The sequence below is a fragment of the Hyposmocoma kahamanoa genome, unplaced genomic scaffold, assembly GCF_003589595.1.
Source record: "Hyposmocoma kahamanoa isolate Upper Pololo Valley unplaced genomic scaffold, ASM358959v1 93, whole genome shotgun sequence".
Classification (NCBI taxonomy): Eukaryota; Metazoa; Arthropoda; class Insecta; order Lepidoptera; family Cosmopterigidae; genus Hyposmocoma; species Hyposmocoma kahamanoa.
Genome location: NW_020654810.1, coordinates 15,644,542 through 15,666,274, shown reverse-complemented (window position 1 = coordinate 15,666,274; position 21,733 = coordinate 15,644,542). Strand labels below are relative to the sequence as shown.

Genomic DNA, 21,733 nt, shown 5'->3' with positions numbered 1-21,733 from the left:
ATAAATCATTCGTGTTTACTAAATGTTCACCTCATTTCTGATGTTTCATGGTGTCGTCGAATTCTCTCCAAACCACGTTGGAACGAAGCGAACCGAGCAATAGGTTTGATATTACTTTCATTGGATTTGCATCGAGTAGTTAATGCATACCCTCTTGTATTTATTTAATATATCACGCTATGGGGGTTTCCTATTCTATAATACGCAAAACGCTTTATAGAACGTTACTAGCAAATCCAAAACACAGTTCCAACATTTTTTATGTGTACAAATTAGACTAAATTGTATATCGACATGTGCTAAGACCATTTGGTGGCTTTATAGATATTAAATGCATGTGGTATTTGTCAGTATGTATGTATATGCAGGGTATATTATGAGGGTATATATCAGGGTTCATTATACCCATGAAAACGTCAGTTATTTGTATGTGTATTTTGCAATAGCCGTGGTATAAATGCAGGAATCATAGGTAGAATGAGCCCCTTTAGTGCGCAGCCAAACGAGCTTTATTCACAATTGCAAAACCGCTGTTTGTATGCATTTGGAAAGTGATGGCAATCTAACTGTTATTTAGCATTGCAATACTGTCGCAATTCCGCTCGTGTGACTGACACTGATATCATTATCGTATTTTTTGGAACTACCTGTATTATCACTGGGATTACCTCTGGTTCATACTGAACAAAGAGTACAAAATATTGGCCTGCAGTAAAAGGGAACGCACAACAACGCAACATGTAAAACCACTATAAAGTACCGCGGGAGAAATCAGTAACATTTTAAATGTGATTTCGGCTAGCAGCCTCATGGTAGACCGATAACCTAGTGAAAGTTGCAAGAATCCGCTGAATGCAAGCAGCAAGACCGGTCGTTGTGGCGTTTTTTGGGGGAGGTCTATGATCAGCAGTAGACGTCTTTCGGCTGAAATGATGATGGTAGCCTCATTGGACCGTATTGAACGTAACCTAAATATATTGGTTGTTACGATTATGAATACAAAGATAGAACACAAAGAAAAATTTCGTCGACTTGGTGGGACTTGACGACCATGCTGCACCGTAGCGTTGCTCTAACCATCTGAGCCCTGGGTGTAGTTACCGAGTTGTCGAAATTCTCCTTTGTGTTTTTGTTATAGATTTTTGTACTGACTTTCGGCATTCGTCGCCGCTAGTAACATCTACTGAGAGATTTTTGATTAACCTTCTTACCGCAATTTTTTTTCTGTTTGTTCGATCTTTGTATTCATAGTTATAACAAACTAGTGGAGTTATTTCACAAAAAATCTCAATAAATATATTTAGTTGTTAATCGTAAATGCATATTCTCTCTCACGCCACATGTAAAGTTTCTGCACGTTCCCTATGTTATAATACGTGGGCACTATTATTCAGCAGAGCTAATAGGAGAAGACATACATATTATGTCTAAACAGCAGACATATATTCGATGCTTTTCTAGAATAGCGGCTCAGCTCAAAATCACTTCAGTCATGAAGATGGCTTCAGAATAAAAACACTGCAGAATATCTAAAACTCAAAGCAGAAGAATAGTATACAGGCCGATGTCGTCACGTGGTTATTTCAAATAATAAAAAGATCTGTGTCTCTTTCGCAATCAAATTTAGCTAATTCTGAGTGCAGTTGTATGATCAGACAAACAAGTAACTATTTTGGTTTAGGCTACTATTCTTGAAAAGCAGCGTATGTCTAAATAGGACTTCGTTATTTTTTCTTAACTTTTTTTTTACTTACATTATAACGAAACTCTATTTACTGTTTAGATAGATCTCCTTACTTCATCGCTTTAGCTGATAATAGGCCTTATAATCAAAATAATTGCAACGATGTATAACTGTTACTAACACGCATGCAAAGCTTCTGGTTTCCACAAAAGACAACAAACACGTACCATTGCGAAATTCATCGTGAAATCGCTACAATTCGCCTACAATTAAGTGCTTTAATGCAAATGGCATACGTATACGGGCTTATAGCTTTTGGGTTTTATGTAAAAATAATATCTAGAATAACAACTTACTAAGCAATTACGCTTAGTTTACTTTAGGTTAGCTTAGGTACCTTGTAAGTTACAATTATTAAATATGAAAAAACTGTGATCTATTTTATAGCTCACGATCATAAACTTCCAAATTTTTAATTCCTATCATTTATCATTATTATTCCATGATTTGAGTGAATCAGCAAATTGTAATATTAAGGTTTCATTATCGAATATCATACTCGTTTTCACTAGTACTACAATTAAACATGGTTGTCAATTTACGCCCAAAGAAATTCATTTAGAAGAAATATTGAAGCACAACAAACAAAAAATGAATGAAGAAATCTACAGGTATCAAGAATTTTAGTGTTATTATACATGTTATTTTAATTGGCCGGCTTATAACTTGTCAACATAAATATAAAGTAGTTACATTATTTACGTATACCTTTGCGTTGTCAATACACGACTAAGCGTCATATGGAATATTTTTTTACTTTGCGTAGTATGAATTTCGATTTATATGATAAATTACACATTCAAGTTTTCACCTCTGATTTTGCTTCTCTGTACAGTAGTTTGGATCAAACAATCTATACTTAAAAAGACATGGTAATTACTGATATCTCCAATAAACAGGTGTGGACTGGAAGTCGTTGACGATCCCCGCCTGTCTTCCCATTACAACCGATTACTTCCCGGACAAACGATCTCTTCAGAACGATTATTTAGTTTCTGATTACAACTTACTACCGGACGATGTGAACGCGGACTTTGCACAGAATAGAGCTATCTATAAAAAGCCGCTCACTACTATGGAAGTGTTTAAAGAGTTAGTCTCGCAGAGACTTGCACAGGTATATTATTTCCGCCTATTTTATATTATTTTAATTTACCACTTTATTTGATATTATTATCTACTTGTACGCATATTAAAGTATAATTGATTATTTAATTTACAATTTATCGCGATTTAATCAAGTCAAACTGTCCATTTTTGAAAATGACTATGTCCCTGCATTTTGTTATTATTTCTTTATGATGTCAAGTGACGAGACGACCAAATCGCACGACTATATGCCTGTCCATAATTATAGTGCCACTCAGAACTTTAAATCAAAGAGTTAAGGGGCACTGCCACTGCGCCCGTCACCCTGGGACATAGTTATTGACAAATTGACAAGTCCTACGTGCTTGCTCACCAGCATTCTTTCCCTTGAAATACCACAACAATGCTCACATTACCACTTGGCTGCAGAAATAGGTAAGGGTCTTACTTGTCTCAAACGACAAAGTTCTTAAAAGAAATTACTGCTAGTATTTCTTTCCCACCCTCGAATGATCCCTTAGAACGAATGCACGTTGTAAAAAAATAAATAAACTCGTTTTACCGCAGGGTTTCCAATTAATAGTGGGCGTCAACGAGAATGACGTCATAGAAGCGCATTGTCCGTCAACTCCTGCACCACCGCCGTCAAAAGTAGCGCCTCAGAGCAGCAAGCCAGCTAACGGTGCACCTACCAAACGATACTTGCTTTCCATAGGCAGAATCTTCCATAAGTTAACACTTGTGGGATCTACCATCACTGTCACCAGATACAGGCCCAGGTATTTTTTTAAATTTATTTTAAAGGCACACAAACAATGTAATCATCACACGGTAGCAGATACAGTTTGATACATTAATAGACTAGACTACATTCCAAATACAGTATACAGCTCGATGAAATCAGCAACCGGCCATTCTGACGGACACGATAAAAGTCTTTAGTACATTCTCCAAATTTAAAAGACAAGAAAACAAAAAAGTAAAAATTAGTGAATAAAAGAATATTACACAGTCATTTGTTTAAATAGCTATAGGAAAAGAAATTAAATATTAATAACAATGTAACGAAACACAAATGTATAACATGACCTTTATCAATTACAATATAATGTTTCAAATTTTGCATTTGGGTGGGCGTACTATAAGTATTGTTTTGTGTACTTATGGTACACCCACAGACACGATGTGCAACCGACACTGACATTGTTCTACGGGACATAGAGTTACGTTTTCGCCAATCGCGTACCTCTTACGCGAGGAGAAACCTGCTGATTGGTCGATCATGTACTGCTCCATATAGAATTTATTGTTTAAATTTTATCCTTATTTCATTTCCTATGTGTAACAATCGCAAAAACCTAAGAAGTCGATAAATTTTATCCGTTTATTTCAGACATCCGTACCCTCCATTCAACATTCACTACCGTTACCGGTTCCACGCGCCGAACCACGACACATACGAAGTGTCTTGGGTCTCTTTTACTACGGAGAAATTAGAGAACTATAACTGGAACTACATGGACCATTATATTTGCACACGGGGTGACACGGACTTCGCCCTTGTTGAGGTCGTTAGTGCTATTATATTGTTAAATATCATTTATTAACAAAATAAAATTGCATTTCTGCCAGGTTAGAGCTATGTCTCTGCTGTTGAAATGAACAACAGGAGGCAATACCTCTGTGGGTAGTATCGCCATCATCGAAGTCATCAACTCGTTTATACGTCCTGAGACATGGGCACATGTCTCCTATCAGCGAAGGTTTGGCCCATAGTCCGTCACGCTGATCCTATGCAGGTTGGAGACTTCCACATTTTCCGGGGGTTGTGAACCTTCTTCGACGTGCAGGTTTCATCGCGATGTTTTCCTTCTCCGAAAAGGTCATGATAAATTTCAAATTAAATTTCGCACATAAATTCCGAAAATCTCACGAGGTGCAAGCCCGGATTCGAACCCACGGCCCCTGCTTAGGTCAAACCATTAAGCTACTACAGGTTTTTTTGTAGTAGTATCGTGCTTTATTTCTTAATATAAAGACCAATATGGAATGAATGGTGGTACAATAGAAAGGAAGATGAAAACAGTGTGCCGACTTGAATTAATGTGATGAGGGCAGGACGATGATGATGATATTACGCCGTCTTAAACACGAGACTTTTTTAAAATATGTCGTCAATTGAGGCAATCGCAACTAAATTTAATTTAATTCCCATGCATCTGCCCCTTTCGATACTATTAACAACAAAAAATATTAGATTAAAGCTGTCTATTAGTAGGGCGTTGGCTAATTTAACAGCTTTAAACTTTCATTAAATACATTGAACTTAAATTTAGTTTACGTTTTCCTAAGTAAAAATTAATTATTTCAGGCTTTGAAATACTGGCGCTTTCGCACTCTCCTCTTGCCATTGAATAATCCTGCAACGAAGAGAATTCTAGAAGATGAAACTACTCACTGCGACGTCTACCCTACACCGACACGACACGATCTAGATCAACTTACAGATGGTTTCCTTAAAATGACTGAATTGTATTTTAACAAGGTTAAACGACCTCCTAATAAGAGGGTAAGTATTGTATTGAACCCACGCACACAGTATTTTACGTTATGAACTGAAATGAATATCAATTTACGACGAATATTTTTTATTATATTTGTGAAAACGATCAATTGGTATAAAAATGCTGAACCGTTGAGTTAGATACGTTAACGATGTATGTATTCTACAGATTTTTCATTTTACAAAATTATATATATGATGTATACAAAGAAAATTAGTAAACTACAATGAATACAGGTGTAGATGTTGTATATATATATACATTATGTGTATATTAGCATGTATTTGCACTCTATACTTTTATGTATCTTTGACACATTTATTTAGCACTGCATGATTCTTATATAGAGCACTTAATACAGGTCGTGATTTCGCTTGGTAATTTATTTTAATTTATTAATACTTTAAATAATTTTACTAAAAGCCCGCTCAAACATGAAATTTTAAATTTCACTTTTACGAACAAGTTTTTGGCATGATTAGGAATAATAACTAATAGTGGCGAAGAGCTATTATTCTCAAAAGCCGATTGTGCGGCACTCGATAAATAACGCCACAATATTGTATTGGTACGTCTGCTAATGACTTAACCACAAAAGTAACCAAAGAAAAACCCATAAAGCACAGACGGTCACTGAACCTATGATTTCCAACAATTATTATACAATTATATTCACGTATTACGAATTATAGTATATCACAGTTGTGATTTCTTCACCACCGAAACTAGACAATTTCGCGAAATTGAAACAATACGGTACATTTGTGCGCAATGGGCAGTATTTAACTATAGTATAATAAGACAGGTATGGTAACTCCTTACAAACGTAGCAGCGTGACTTGTATGCATGCACGCCAGCAGCGCGCCGTAAACGGACGCACACATTCGCATAATCTCGTGGTGATTCACATTGCACAGTGCGGTCGTCGCATGTTGCTTTAATTATAGAATTGAAGTGGTCACTCGGTGTTTAAAAAATGACATCAAATAGACGTGTTTATGGGCTGTGTTTGTGGTAGTTAAATAAAGTGTCTCAAATGATGCTAATTACTACCCCTACGTAAGGCTATATGGATGTTCTTTTATAACATGCGAAGTGAAAAGGTTATACTTTAATTTTTTGTCCAAATTATTACAAACTGTAGGTACGACTAAAATACTACGCTACAACTACGTTAGTACGCGAAGTTTAGCCATTCAAGCGTCGAACAGGGAGGAGTTGCCCTACTTGCTCTTATTATACTATGGTTATACTCAGGGAATTTTTCATAGAAGTGAAAGAGATTTCGAGTTACTCAGTAGGCAGGAAATATTTTATTATGGTACAGAGCCATACAGCGTTGCGTATATTGCCTCGTCGGACAAAATCATAGGCGTTTTGTATGGGGGAGTAGGTATTGCGCAGTGTAATAGACTGGCGTATAATTTGTTCAAAGTTATTACACTAAGCCTCGACTAACTAATTACTTGAGAGACATCGAGGAGAATAGTGTTACATAGGCTCTTCGCCACTGATGAATATACTTACTTGTTTTAAGGGCGGCCATTATGTTCATATCTTAATTTGAACAATATTTTGTTGACTATGATATGTAAATTGTATATAAAATGTTAGTGTAAAAGTCGTGTTTTCACTGAATGTCAATGTGCAAGTGCATGTATGTTACAAGTTAAGTTTTTTATATCTTTACGTTGCACACAATATTACGTGACATTTGTGATTTCTTGTTTGAGTTAAGAATGCATGAGATTCACTGATCATCAGTAATATCTACTTTGCGTTAGATGGTCGTTCTTTTAAACACAAAAATAGGTATTTTATAGACATACTTTGTATAATAATCTGTATATATTCAGAACACAGACATAAATACATTATGTATTTATGTAAAAACTGTATATAACTCAGTAAAAAGCCTTTGTAAGTCAGGCACCCAATACCGTTGTTGCGGTGTCTGGTTTTAATAAGGCATCAATCCATTTTACGACCTGATTGGGTCTTGTTACACCCTGAGTGGGACATTTTCCGCCCTGAATGGGGTATGACGCCTTCGAGGTGGGAGACGGCGGCTGTAGCGTATGATGTGCAGATGGCGGTGGGGCCGACCGGCGCGGCGGAGTCTGTGCTCGCACGACGTCACTCCACTTCAATCGTCACTAGGAATCAGGTACCGCCACCACTTCCTACCCACACAGTTTGTTAAGTGGACGTGACACATTCCCCGAATTTGCCACTTTGTCCTAAATGTGATGTTAAAATTTCTCCAAAATGTCCCTGGGGTAACAAATTTCATTTCGTTTCACAGATACATAAATATTGATGATATAACTAGAACTGTGATTCCAGTTGGATAACGATAACATTTAAATTTAACAATTACCGTGTCACGTCTGCAATTTAGTGTTGTGATCAGAATTGGCCCCCCTCACGCCCGTTCCTTCGGCACGAGTCTGTTTGCATTATAAAATTAAATACTTCAACTTATGATAGTTTCCTGCGGATTTCATTTCATAGTTTTCTGTGAAATAACTTTTTTTCTTTTTAGGGAAGAAAACGTCTGTCACGAAGGAAAATATTATTTGCCACATAACACAAAAATAAATTATATAAATCTTTAATGAAACTGAGTAAAAAATTGGCACGTAGCTTTTTACCGGTATATTCGTTTGTATATTCATTACATTCAATTTGTATTTGATTTCAAATTATTTGTCGAATCTATTGACGCACTTTACAATTGACTCAAGATGTAAATGGGTTTGTAAAGAGATATCAAATATTTAAAACCGACTGTTGTGTGATAAATTCCTTTTTTACTATTTAACGTTTGGAAACTAATCGTAACCAATTAATATAAATGATGACACAGTACTAATCTAATTTTTCGGTCATAATTTTATACATAACAGTGCGTAAGTGATTATTTACGAGGTGGATGTATCTAATGAGCCTGTTAGCACTATTTTGTTTGCTAGTACTCGCCTATAGTAAGTTCGACTTACTGTACCACGTTTTTTCTCTAATAAAATCAATACGACCACATTGTATAACCACATTATGCGTATATATCTGCACTGCTTATTATAAAATTATGCAATTGCACGGACTGCACTTTTGTTACTGTGACATATTGTTTGCTGGCTTCCTTTGTTTATTTTTTTATGTTATTTTAAGTAGTTTTACGCTGCTGTTAACAAGGTCTACTCTCTATAATACGTCGGTTTATTTGTTCTGTAACTGATGTTTTGTCATAATTCATCGTCATTAGAAAATTTAAAAAAATGTCAATATAATTCCATTTCTGAAATAAGCCTTGAATATTAAGGCCTTTAAATATATTAAGATTAACGCATAAGCCTAAGTGGCATTAATAAAGACATCAGTTTATTTATGAACTAATATATTAAATGTAGTTATAGCTGAGTATATGACGGGGCAGCTTATCGAAATCCGTAGGTATGTAATTTCATGTTAACGTGTGTTGTGTGTGATGTATCAGGGTGGTCCGTCGAGCTCCCCGTTCAGAGAACGAGTGGGCAGTACCCGCCTGCCGGACCGTCCTCGGGTCCGGATCGAAGCTATGTCAGTACCACATACATGGCATCATTTTATACACATATTATCACAGAAACTTTACACTTCTAAACACGTCACCCTTTTTTTAATGTACTGGTAAATTTAAAGTTGATTTTTAATTGTTGCAAATCAAAGTATTCTTCAACGTGATTTATACCCATATTCGCAAGGTGTCTAGAGTAGATTATAATGGATCTAACCTATTAGATTCCCGGTTGACTTGGTGAACAGTTTCTGAGAAATGCTTGACTTTCATTGCGTATAAAGTACTGTTTTTATTCTAATTGTTTTGTAGTAAAACTTCGTTGCAATTAAGTAAATTTTTGTATCACAATCTGTAAATTTGTCATACATATTATAAATAAATTAATTTGTATAACTATACTTGTAACTGAGAACCCCGGGTTTTATATATCAAGACAACAGTGCCCGCTTTATTAGCCGGATTTACGGTTGCGATTATTTTTTTGCATTAATGATAATGAAATTAAATTATTTTTAATGCGTCTGGTTATTGTTTTGGGAATTTTCTTGCATTCGGGTGTGATCTAGTAATAATAAGAGTTCTATAGACGCGCAGAAAAATACCTCAAAACACACAAAAGCACATTTTGTATTATTTTTTTTTGAAGAGTTGTTGTTCGTAGGCTTGGGCATGGAGTGCAGCTGCTTATGGAGTTTCCTTTTCTTTTCTAACCATTATAGAAATTTGGATGCACTAATTTTGCACTTATAAGTATATCTTTATTCATTTTCACATGTTATTATCGTCATATTGCCAGAAAAGTAATATATATAAGATAATTAGACAAAATTTAGTTGCACGAAATTCAAGTGCGTCGCAAATCATTGCTTTCAATGCAAAAGACACTCTTAAACTCTTAATACATTCTGTTAAGAGTGTCTTATCAATTTAAACATTATCCTAAAACATACTTTAGTGCAAATGGACATTAATTTCTCAAATAATGCACATCAAAAGTAAGTTTTTCTATTATCGCAACAAATTCATTAAAACATACTTTCCTGGTCATTCTGGGTATATATATTTATATATATTTCGTATTGTTTTAATATTTACTGCGTAATATTATTATTGTATTTACTTTATTTCATTAAATCATTTATTTACTACGGACTATTTGGTTCTTCAATTTATAACCAATAATTTCGAGATGAGGTGATATTTTATTCTTACATAGCTTACTAAAATGTTAATTATTCTTTTTCAGATCCCCTATTGTTCATTTATTCTGTAGTTATAATTTGCCTATAATTATGCTATCCATTTGACAGTCGGAATGCTTGTCCTCAGTCGCTTTTTCTTACCCTTATTTTGAATGTTTCATTGCAGCAAGTTTCACCTACTAAGTCACTAAACACTAGCCAATCCTGCAAGTAAGTACATCGAAACTCATCCATAATAGTTATAAGAAACTTTGAAATCACTGGATATCATTTGTATACGTTTTTTTAAATCATTTTTTATATTAAACAGTATCTATAAAACAAATGTCGTTGAAGTGGGTCGCAAGACCTCCCTTCTTATCCCTTATACAAGTTGTTTCCTTTACGTTGTAGTAATGTAATATACACTAGTAATGTACAAGTATACAAATATATATTTACAATTATTCGACTCCCTTGTGTCTTTGACATACCAACCCATTAAATATATCCTAATGCTTGGTATGCGCTGTCTGTAAAGAGTTTTTATCAGTATTACACATAAATATGATGGTATACTTTAGGTAAAGTAAAAGTAAGAATTTTTTTGCAAAACGTATTCGATCTCCAGTATTTCATAAGCTTCTTGAATCACACTATATCTTACATCTATATGTACATATTTGTATTCCATACCTATCGAACTAAATCTTGAAGGCGCTGAACTCAAAGCGTGATTGATCTCTTGGTATGTAAAAGTAGATGAACTTCGTGTTGTGTTAGCCACACCCGCCAATCATAATTCTCATTAGAGTTTGTAAAGGCTGACTGATGTTCAATCTGAACCCTCGACGCTGCATAGTTAAGACTATTTAATGACAAAAATGTCACAACAAATGAACGAACGAACATTATTATTTTAGAAGCACTTATGATTTGAACTTAATTATTAAGGTCAATGTTATTAATACAAAGATCGAACACAAAGAAAAACCCGCCAGGCCTCTCAGGCCAATCAGCGTCTGTGCCAAACCATTTTGATGATTTTTTTTTTGTGGAAAGTGCACCTCGATTGTGGTCCCATTTAAATTTGAAGAAAATGTCCACTTCTTAGGGTGGCAAACTAGGAGATAAATCCGGTTTTACGCACTTTCCAGTAACTGATTTCAATAAAACTTGACAAATAGATATATTTCCACGAACTTTTGAGGTCGGTTTTTTTAGTACTCTGTACGGAGATTATCTTTTTTATAAGTATGTCTCTTACGTTGCAACCTTTCAACATAAAAGTCTAAGTTGGAAATGAGGAAACTTTGGTATGTGCTATAAAATAAAAAGTGCCAAAGACGTACAGTCGTAATAACACTCAGAGGTACCAATTAGAGATTGCCGTATGAAATTCTTCTTATATGAATTTCGTGTCATGAAAAGAGCCTCCGATTTACCAGAAAGATCTATGGATTAAATTTCTTCTACTAATAACGTAGAACATTCTTGTTAAATATTTTAACTACCGCCGTCTAATTATGAAAGTAAGTCATCATTCGTCAGCTTCTATTTTAGACTCAATTTACACTGCCTTGAGATGGATTTTTTTGTAACGTAAGCGTACATAGCATAATTGAACTTTATATCGATTGTGTAACATCCAAAGTAGTTACGATTACTGTTGGGTAATTTTCCGAAAAACTGAAAATATATGAAAAATTGGATAAATTATATGGAAGGCTCTATTATGTTCTGCGTCTAGAAATATCATTTGAAGTTTTATTTAGCGTGAATTGTAAAATAAACTTGTATAGATATAAGCCACAGAAAGAAAAACGAGACTTAAAACGATTTCACAACAGCGAAAAAAACCTCCAACATCCACACCACACCACCACAACCTGTTCTTGGCGCCAGCGTTTTCGTTCAAACTAAAATTTTGATAGTTGACACCAACGTCAAATGTGAAAAATTAATTGGAAAAATATTTATTTTTTCTAAAAAATATGAATTTTTCAAAATAGAAAATTTTCCCATGACCCAACACTAGTTACGATACAGTAGATGCGGGAATTCCAGAGATTGTGCAATAATTCTCCGGAAGACGCATGACCTGTTTGTTGGCTCGATCTAGTTTGTTTTGTACGATGCACAATTAGCATAAAGACCATTATGCTATGGCAATATAAAAAACTTATCATGCCGTTTGTCACCATATTTCATCTCGTTCTCAGAACAGTCAAGTTTGCTTCGATATGTAGCTTTGCTTAATTGCTCAGCCAGCTATCTATCTGCTTGTAAATACTTTCTGCCTAATCACGTAAAGCCAAAGAGACTCCGGCGGTTCTATCTTCTCGTTTCCCTGTCAAAACTGTGACAGACAAGATAATTTTGAACCGAAAAAACCTTCAATTCCACCGGATCTTTCGCCTTATGCGGTTAGCCAACGGCTCTGTGAATATGAATTACAGTAATCCGTTTTATTACATTGATATTATACAGGTCCGCTACAAAAGCTGTTCTGGAAAGGACGCAATCGCAAACAGGAGAGTTGGACGACACCTACGATGATGGGTAAGAATTTTGGCTTTTTTCTTATTAAGAGTGTTACCGTATCAACCGATCGATGTCGAATCGATCCATCGATTCGGTCGATCGACGGTTATTTCAGTAATTACACACAGAGGGGCCTAGAATAATCGGCGATTGTTCCATCATTGATTTACAAATTCCTGCAATCAATTTAGCGTAGGACAAACTATCGATCGACGTTGATTAAATTTGTTGGTGTCTGTATTTTTTATATATTTTTTTTGTTTCGAGAATAAATTCAAAGAAATGCCATCTCTACATCCTACACTACTACATGCCAATCAAAAATTACACCATTGAGAAACCTTCGATTTATCTTTTCAACGACATTTTACGGTTTCCACCCATTTTCATAATAATAATTATAAGTCAATTTTAATTGAGCATTCCTAAAACGTTATTAAAAAAGTTTTGCATCAGTAAGACGTAGCTCAAATGTTCGATATTCAATACTTTATATTTTTTATTTTATTATAGTGTCACCATCTACATTTCAATATGCACTAAAGTAAATTTGTATGAATTGATACCCCATGTTATTATCATATACTTTTGTACATAAAAAATTTGTTTAAGTTTTATTGAATGTCACGATGTTTGACCACCATGATATTCAATTGTTTTTGTGAAATTACTCCACTAGTTTGTTATAATTATTAATACAAAGATCGCACATTTAGAAAAAAGTCTTTCGATCGGGCTGCATTCGAACCAACGTCTTCCAGCAAACCGTACCAGAGGCTATGAACATAGCGGACTTCACGATTTTTTCTATATGCTTGTTGCTGATCCTTTGTTTTTTGCCGTAGCGCCATCTGTGAGAAATCTTTTTCTTCACTCACCTTTACGGCTACCAGCAGATGACTAGAGATGTCGCTTTAATAATTGTAATTTTAAAGCGAGTAATTAAAAAAAAAACCAAATTCAAATTCATTTATCCTCAGACTAGTTAGTCGTCCATATTTGTTAGTAACAATCTTATGAGCTAAGTTAGTGGAAACAAGGAGAACAATTACAATACATTAAATTAACTTATATTATTACATTACTATTATAAATACATTATTATATATTATGTCTACATGTAACTCAGTGAACCTACGGAAAACAGCCGAGTCCATTCTTTTTGCTATCATCCTCAGGGTACCATTAATATACAGGGTGGAAATTTGTAATGCCACTTGGAAGGAAAGTACGTTAAATACTGAAAATAGAAATTTTTACTTAAAGAAAACATTCCTTTATTTTTAAAAAGAAATAATACTGCATTCAAAGATTTTCGAAAATTGCTAGCCACACGGGGGAATCGAACCCGCTAAAATCTTTAAAAAAATGCACCCTGTACTTTAATTAAATCAATCGATAGGGTCAATTATGAGGATGAAATCTCTCTTACAAACCATGAAATCTGGAGTTATAAATTCAATGGGTCAAGTTAAAGCACTTTTACTCAAAGGTCCGTCAGATTACTTGTTAATTATCGTTGACGTCATTTATCTATTAAAATGACGAAGTACTATTTAGATAAGAAGATTGCAATTTGCACATGTTTGTAATGCAGACTCTTTGGTCAGTGGCATGACGTAATTTAAATATGGAATGTTTCATTTGAAACTTTGTTATTTCCATTTGATTGTTTTTACATATCCTTTCTACTGATAGTTTTCCTATAAATAAATAAATTTCATATTTGTCTCATCGTAAAAATGGCATATCAAGAACAATTTGATTTAATGGAAGCTTATTTGTTAAATAACAAAAATGTGAATTTAGCTCTGCGGTGGTATGAACAGAGATATTGGGATCGACAAGCACGAACTCGATTCGTTCTGAAAAGAATGGTAAATAATTAAAAAAATACGGGTAACTACGAAAAGCGACGGCAAACTCCTCAACAGAACTATTCCGAATTCGATCTTAATGTTTTAACATACTTCGAAGCATTCCCAAAGGCTTCAAACAGAGGTGCTACAGAAGACATTGGAACGAACCACACTCGAGTCCCTCAAATGCTTAAAAAGTATAAGTATAAATGTTATCGTGACGGCCGGTTGGTGCAAAAATTGCATCCTGGGGATTGTGAGAGACGACTTCAATTTTGTCAAGACATGCTAAGAAAAGTTGGCCGTAACCCGAATTTTTTGAGTAACATTGTATGGTTTGACGAAACCAACTTCAGTAATAACGGCATGTACAACCGCCGCAATAACCATTATTGGCCTCGAGTGAATCCTGTTCGTGTTCATGTAAGATTCTTAGTTAGTTAGACTAACAATCAAGTAGGATTCTTTTTCAACGTTTGGTGCGGAATTATGAGAAATATGGTTGTGTTAGTCCACGTGTACGAAGGTCATTTGAACACTGTCAAGTATCTTGAAATACTGGACCTCTTAAGATATGAGTTAAATGTTTTATCCGAGGAAGAGCGAAATCGAATAATTCTGCAGCAAGATGGCGCTCCAGCCCATAACAGCAGAGTCACTACTGCCTACATTAGTAACCATTTTAATACCTGGATTGGTACAAACGGCACAATCAGATGGCCTGCGAGATCACCAGATCTCACCCCTTAGATTTTTTTGTGGGGATATGTTAAAAATCAAATTTACCTTAAATCTTATGCGAGTGTAAACGAGTTGAAGGCTGAGGTTCAGAATACGATTTGTAATATAATTCATCACAACACGTTATTAAAAGTTACTCAAAATGAATTCGTTAAAAGACTAAATTTGTGTATCCAAGAAAATGGAGCTCATTTCGAGCAACTAATTAGTTAGATTACCATTTTTTTCGTATTATTAAAATACGTTAAGATTTCATGGTTTTTTTTCCATTTAATTAACCAATTTTGTGAGAGAGATTTTATTCTTATAATTAACGCTATCGATCGATGCAATAAATGTGCAGGGTGGGGATTTTTTTCAGATTAAAGCGGGTTCGATTACCGCGCGTTGCTAGAAATTTTCCAAAATTTTATGAATGCAGTTTTATTTCTTTTAAAAAATAAAGGAATGTTTCATTTAAGTAAAAATTTCTATCTCCAGTATTTAGAGTACTTTCCCTCCAGGTGGCATTACAAATTTCCACCCGGTATATGTATAATATATAAAGAAAAATTTACAATTGTGATCATTTGCGTCTTCGTCTCGTAGACAAATTAAAGGTCGCCGTCTCTAACTGTTATTTATTTCAGGGTCCTTGAACCAAAGCTAAAAGCAAACGTGTCTCTCGCTGAAATCATCGAGCGAATGCGCCACCCGACTCTGGGCGTGGGATTCTTACAACAGACCGTCAGCCTACCCTCACATACCTTCGTTTCCATCTACGCTATTCACTGGCTTCAGACCAACATGGAGAATATGACTTGTGACAAAGCTGTCAATATTATGGAGGTAATTCAAATTAAGTGAATACATTAAAAATGTTCCCCTAACAGAATATTCGATTTAATTATTTGTATTTTTGTACAAGTATACAAAATGTGTACGGCAGGTCACTAGTGTTGCCTTGAACGGTTTGACCTACCGCCTCTCAAGCAGACGATCGTAGGTTCGAATCTGGGCTTGCACTTCTAAGCTCTTCAGAATTATGTGCAAAATTTAATTTTAAATTTGACATGAACTATTCGGTGAAGGAAAATATCGTGAGGAAACCTGTACACATTGCAAAGCAATTTAATGATGTGTGTGAAGTTTCCAATTCGCATTGGGTCTGCGTGGGACTCACAGCCATGTGCCTATAAATAGTGGGACTATAAATAAGCTAACTATTGTTAATATATTACTACTGCTTTACATAGCGTTTAAATTTGAACTTTAAAAAAGTAACTGAGTGTACCAGCTTATGAACAAATGTTTTTAAAACAACAGAGCATACTAATTTATTTTGAGTTTAAACAATTTACAGATTGAGTCGTATTTTTTTAATGCATATCACTATCTTTGCAGAAACTGTTGCAAGATAAAATGATATGCCACGCGTCAGGCGATACGTCAAAGCGATTTGTCGTCGGATACTACATGTATCACATTCTTCCACAGAAGAATAGTAAAGGTATGTCCAGCTTTTTTTCTCTTCAATATTCTTAGTTTTCCTTTCGTTGACTACAAAATTGTCTGTAATACGTTAATCATTGATCTATTTGACGACTTCCGCGTTCGAGTGGTTTGCACATCGGTTTTCATGGTGTCGCCATCTGTGACGTCCCGGGTTCGATCCCCGACGAGGTCAATGTCAACTAACTTTCCTGTACTGTCTCTGGCCTGGATGTTTGTGGTACCGTCGTTGTTTCCGGTTTCCATAACACAAGTGTTTTAGTTACTTACATTGGAATCAAAGCAACATATGCGATGTTGTCTGATATTTATTTTTATTATACCTCTACATTGTATTCCCCAACTACGCACATGTCACGCAAGTCAAGGAAGCGTCAAGGTTATGGTGGTAAAACATAACTATCATCTTTATACTCTCTACCTTGTAACAGTAATTCATTAGCAGCAGAGCTCCTTGTGTTCGTCCAAGGAAGTACTGCCACCTTACCTATTTCTGCCATCAAGTAGTAATGTCAGCATTATTGTGTTCCGGTTTTGAAGGGTAAGGGTGCTGCTGAAATTACAAGAACATTGAACTTGTCAACTTAATGTCTCAGGGTGACGGGCGCAGTGGCAGTGCCCCTCAGATCTTTGCGATTTAAAGCTCTGAATGGCACTGCAACTGTTATGTACAGGCGAGTAGCTTACCGTCAGGCTAACGACTTGTTCGTCCCATCACTTGATATTATACAAAAAAAACTAATATAAATTATCTATATCTTAGAATTAACAGACTACGTGAAACCTCTGGGTGACTTGCAAAGCTTCGAGAACGAATGGATGGAAGTCGAAGTCCTCGGTCCGCGGTCTCCACTTGTCTCTGCAGAAATCAAAGCTAGAGCTATCGACATATCTGGCTCGAGTCCTGTGACCGACGATACTGGAGTTCCTGCATTCCTCTGCGATAATATCGACCCTAATTATATGGAACTGGGAAGCGATAGTGATTGTAAGTGATGACTACTTTATGCGGAGAATTCTAATAGAAATGATCAAATACAATGAGGTAGAAATAATCTCAGTACAGAGTACTAAAAAAATCGACCTCAAAAGTCATTCATCGCCTAGTTTGCCACCTTTATTTTCGTATTCTAGAACTCTACTCAATGCTCAAGTCAGGATTTGAGTATGGTTCAAAGCACTCGAAATCATACTCAAGTCCCTGCCATTAGGGTCGTGTTTCCAATGCAATCCTGACTTGAGCTACTCAATGTAGAGTTCTAGAATACGACCCTTAGAGGTGGAATATTTTTTTCAAATTTGAATGGGACCACACCTGAGGTACTCTCGTTCCAACAAACAAAAAGAATCTTCAATACCGGTTCACAAATTGCCGGAGTTATCACTTAACATACATACAAAAAAAGAACATACAATCGAATTGAGAACCTTCTCCTTTTTTGAAGTCGGTTAAGAGATAGTTTTGCGCGAAAAACTGGACGACAAAAACGAAAACGAAGGAAAAACGAAATGGACATTGAAACATTTTTTTTTTTTCACTTAAGTAAAAGAAAATGGACATTGATCTCATAAAATTTGAATGCCATTGCTACACTAATAGTATCAACCAAAAACATTTTAATGGTCCTAAACTTTCTTTGAGCTTGTAACCTACCTTCTTGTTCTCTATTATGTAATTTATTTTATTATTGTGCAACAATAGTAAGGACGACTCTAAAACTGAACTTCGACACACGCGACTCCGACAATATGTTACATCGACATGATTTTACTCAGACATTACGTTACTCCGACAATATGTTACTTCGACATTATTTTACTCAGACACTACTACGCTACTCCGACAACATGTTACATCGACATGATTTTACTCAGACACTACGCTACTCCGACAACATGTTACATCGACATGATTTTACTCAGACACTACGCTACATCGACAACACAGACGAGGTGTTTATTTAAAAAAATATTTGTACTCTGATAAGAAAAATCACCATTACAAACCCATCTAGGAAATGGTTTCTTATATCGATCACTATGACAAAAAAAGGACAACATTATGTAATCGGAAATTTATTTTATTACAATACAGAGTTTTTTTAAAACGGGACTGTATGAGGAAATCCGAAACCATAGAAGATACAACGAAACTGTCTTAGGAACCATAAAGTCGTCTTTTTTTGGGAAAACAATTTTTTGGTCAAGCGTGAATTGCCCATAAAAACAAATAAAATTCATCAAAATCTTTTTTAGTGCTGATCGACTCAGAGTTATGAAGGGATCATTTCATTGTATGAGGCGAAGAAAATCGGGACAGCAGGAGTTCGTTAAATTTAATAAAATGTTATTCATTGTGTTTTTACAAAATTTTTGTTGTGATTGTTTGTTGTACAAATTTTTTTTTAATTAAATTTGGCCAACTTTGCTGTCCCGATATTTTTCTTCGGGTACAATGAAATCATTCTTTTAAGGAACCGAGTCTATTAGCAATAAAAAAACTTTTTCGCTACAACTAAAATTGTCAATTTTGTTTATTTTGTATGAAAAATATTTTATCAACTTCTGCTGCCCCGATTTTTTCGTCCCATACAATGAAATGATCCCTTCATAACTCTGAGTCGATCAGCACTAAACAAAATTTTGATCAATTTTATTAATTATTATGGACAACCCACGCTTGACTAAAAAAATATGCCGAAATTTATTTCATAAAAAAAACTTTATGGTTCCTAAGACAGTTTTCTTGTATCTTCTATGGTTTCGGATTTCCCCAATTGTCCCATTAAAAAAAACACTCTGTATAAAGTGAAACAAAAAAAAAATATTAACATAAAATAAAATATACTATTTCAAAATTCCAATCCATTATTCAAAATTGTGCTTCTTATCGAAGCCCTTTCAAATTTTCTTCCGTCCCGAAAATAATAATTTATGTTTTTTCTGTTTACTGCAATTAGGTTTTTGTACATACATGAAATAGTGTAGTAAAAATTTATATTTTAATTTAATAGTTTTTTGTTACACATTATATAACTAATAAAAGAATTTTTCGATTATATGATTTTCGTTTTTGTTATATTGATCGATATATAACAAGAAACCATTTCCTAGGTGGGTTTGTAGTGATGATTTTTCTTATCAGATGTTTTTTAATAAACACCTCGTCTGTGTTGTTGATGTAGCGTAGTATCTGAGTAAAATCATGTCGATGTAACATGTTGTCGGAGTCGCGCGTGTCGAAGTTCAGTTTAGAGTCAAAAATATATAGTCTGATGTGCTGTTGACTGTAAGTACAATGTGTTACAAGCGCAATAAGTATGTAATTACGAACAGAGCGACATTCGAAGCGCGAGGCGAAGGCTTTAATGGTCCGAACATTTGTGGTTGTTGTTTCGCCCGTGTGGCACACAATATTCACATCGCACCTAGAAGAAAGTTAAAAAACGAAAATTAGACTAGTTTATTAGTTTATTCGTATTATATTTATAGAATTTTGAATATCTCATATTAGTATAGAATTTATTTTTAATTAATATAACGTTTTACTACCATGATATACATTTATTTTTTTGTGAAATTATTCACTAGTTTAGGAAATGAAACAAACCGACGTTTCGGGCCCTTTACAGGTCCTATTTAAATCCGGAAAAATAGTTTCATTTCCTATGTGTAACAATCGCGAAAACCTAAGAACTCGATATTATTCACTAGTTTGTTATAAATTACTAATAAGAAAGACACAGGTTCGATTCCTTTCAGATCGAAGAATTTTTCTTCGTGTTCGACGCTTGTTATTAATAATTATATTTATTTTAGCCAAAAATCTTTTTGCTGTAAATCTTTTTTCTTTACATTACAACAAGAAATCCTTTAAAGTGTGCATGCCTTGGTGTCTTTGTGTATGTATCTCATAACAATAATAAATGAAATAAAGTCAAAGTGTATGTATATTAGGTTTAATAAATAAAATCGTCGTGGCGCAAAATTGGCGCGAGGTGGAAGGCAGCGGTGGCCAAGGTGAGCGTATAGTAAAAAACGCACTACCCTAAGGCCCTATACTACTACTTATAAGTAACTGTGGGGAAAAGAACATTTGTAGTGCACTGTAAGGGTAGTTTAAAGCTTTTATTAATCTTACACAGTGCCACTATACAAGAACACCCATCTGGACATCGACGTTAGCAATAAAAGCGACCGTATCGAGTGGGGTCACGCGCGATACCAGGCAACATTTCGACCGGACCAAGCCTATGAGATGTGCATACAATGGGCGGTCGCCAGTGGAAACATTGTTGCTGAACTTGTAAGTGTTATTTCGTTATATATTAACCATTCATGATGGTTACTATAGTTCAAGTCCTATACAGTTCTTCTCTGGTAGACCTGGAGAGCCTAAAATACCATGCGATTGGTTAGGTTAAATGTCGTAACGCATTTTTAATTAATTAAAGTCTGTTCTTAAAATTTCTTTATTTTGTATATAGATATGTGGATGGGCGCGCAAGGCCCAGAGCTGTCGCCTACAAATGGTGCCGATTCCTGCCGATCCCTTAGCACTACCTTTTACTCTCAAGTCCGATCCATTGAGGGGGCCTATTTACGTGCCTTTGAATGAGGAACCTCTGCTGAGATCCAAGAGCGCTTTATTTGAAGGTACATCGTCAGTCATTAATTAGGTGTATAGGATTCGCATTGCGGGTTTTCGATCTTTGCTGTCTTACATTTGCCAATCGGGCGGGTCTACTCCCGTTGTGTCCGACACCCGTGCGAAACAATTACTGTCAAATATGATGTCAAGTATGAAGCTTCATTCGCATCATGCGTCGTTTAATTTGGCCGAGTGTTACCTATTTTATAGTAATTGTTTTGGATGCACATCGGTCGGAGGACGGGAACAGACCCCTAGGCATCATATCATTAATGCTCGTATTTGAGAACTCTACTCAATGCTCAA

The 21,733-nt window shown here is 35.2% G+C and overlaps 1 protein-coding gene across 6 annotated transcripts in view; it reads left to right on the top strand.

Annotated features, from left to right (window-relative positions):
- LOC113237216 (GATOR complex protein DEPDC5) overlaps positions 1–21,470 on the top strand; it is a 38,114-nt gene extending 16,644 nt beyond the window's left edge. Inside the window, exons 10-22 of one of the 6 annotated variants that reach the window (XM_026473560.1) lie at positions 89–103; positions 2,644–2,861; positions 3,401–3,612; positions 4,227–4,401; positions 5,205–5,402; positions 7,488–7,565; positions 8,898–8,980; positions 12,632–12,703; positions 15,915–16,113; positions 16,669–16,774; positions 17,540–17,764; positions 20,922–21,082; positions 21,264–21,470. In XM_026473560.1, coding sequence (XP_026329345.1) covers positions 89–103; positions 2,644–2,861; positions 3,401–3,612; positions 4,227–4,401; positions 5,205–5,402; positions 7,488–7,565; positions 8,898–8,980; positions 12,632–12,703; positions 15,915–16,113; positions 16,669–16,774; positions 17,540–17,764; positions 20,922–21,082; positions 21,264–21,455 — 1,934 coding nt within the window. In that variant the 3' untranslated portion in view covers positions 21,456–21,470. Of the gene's footprint in view, positions 1–40; positions 104–2,643; positions 2,862–3,400; positions 3,613–4,226; positions 4,402–5,204; positions 5,403–7,487; positions 7,566–8,897; positions 8,981–10,328; positions 10,373–12,631; positions 12,704–15,914; positions 16,114–16,668; positions 16,775–17,539; positions 17,765–20,921; positions 21,083–21,263 lie in introns of all 6 variants that reach the window. The other 5 variants (XM_026473559.1, XM_026473558.1, XM_026473561.1 and 2 more) reach the window with 5 other exon arrangements.
- Positions 21,471–21,733: the final 263 nt, after the last annotated feature.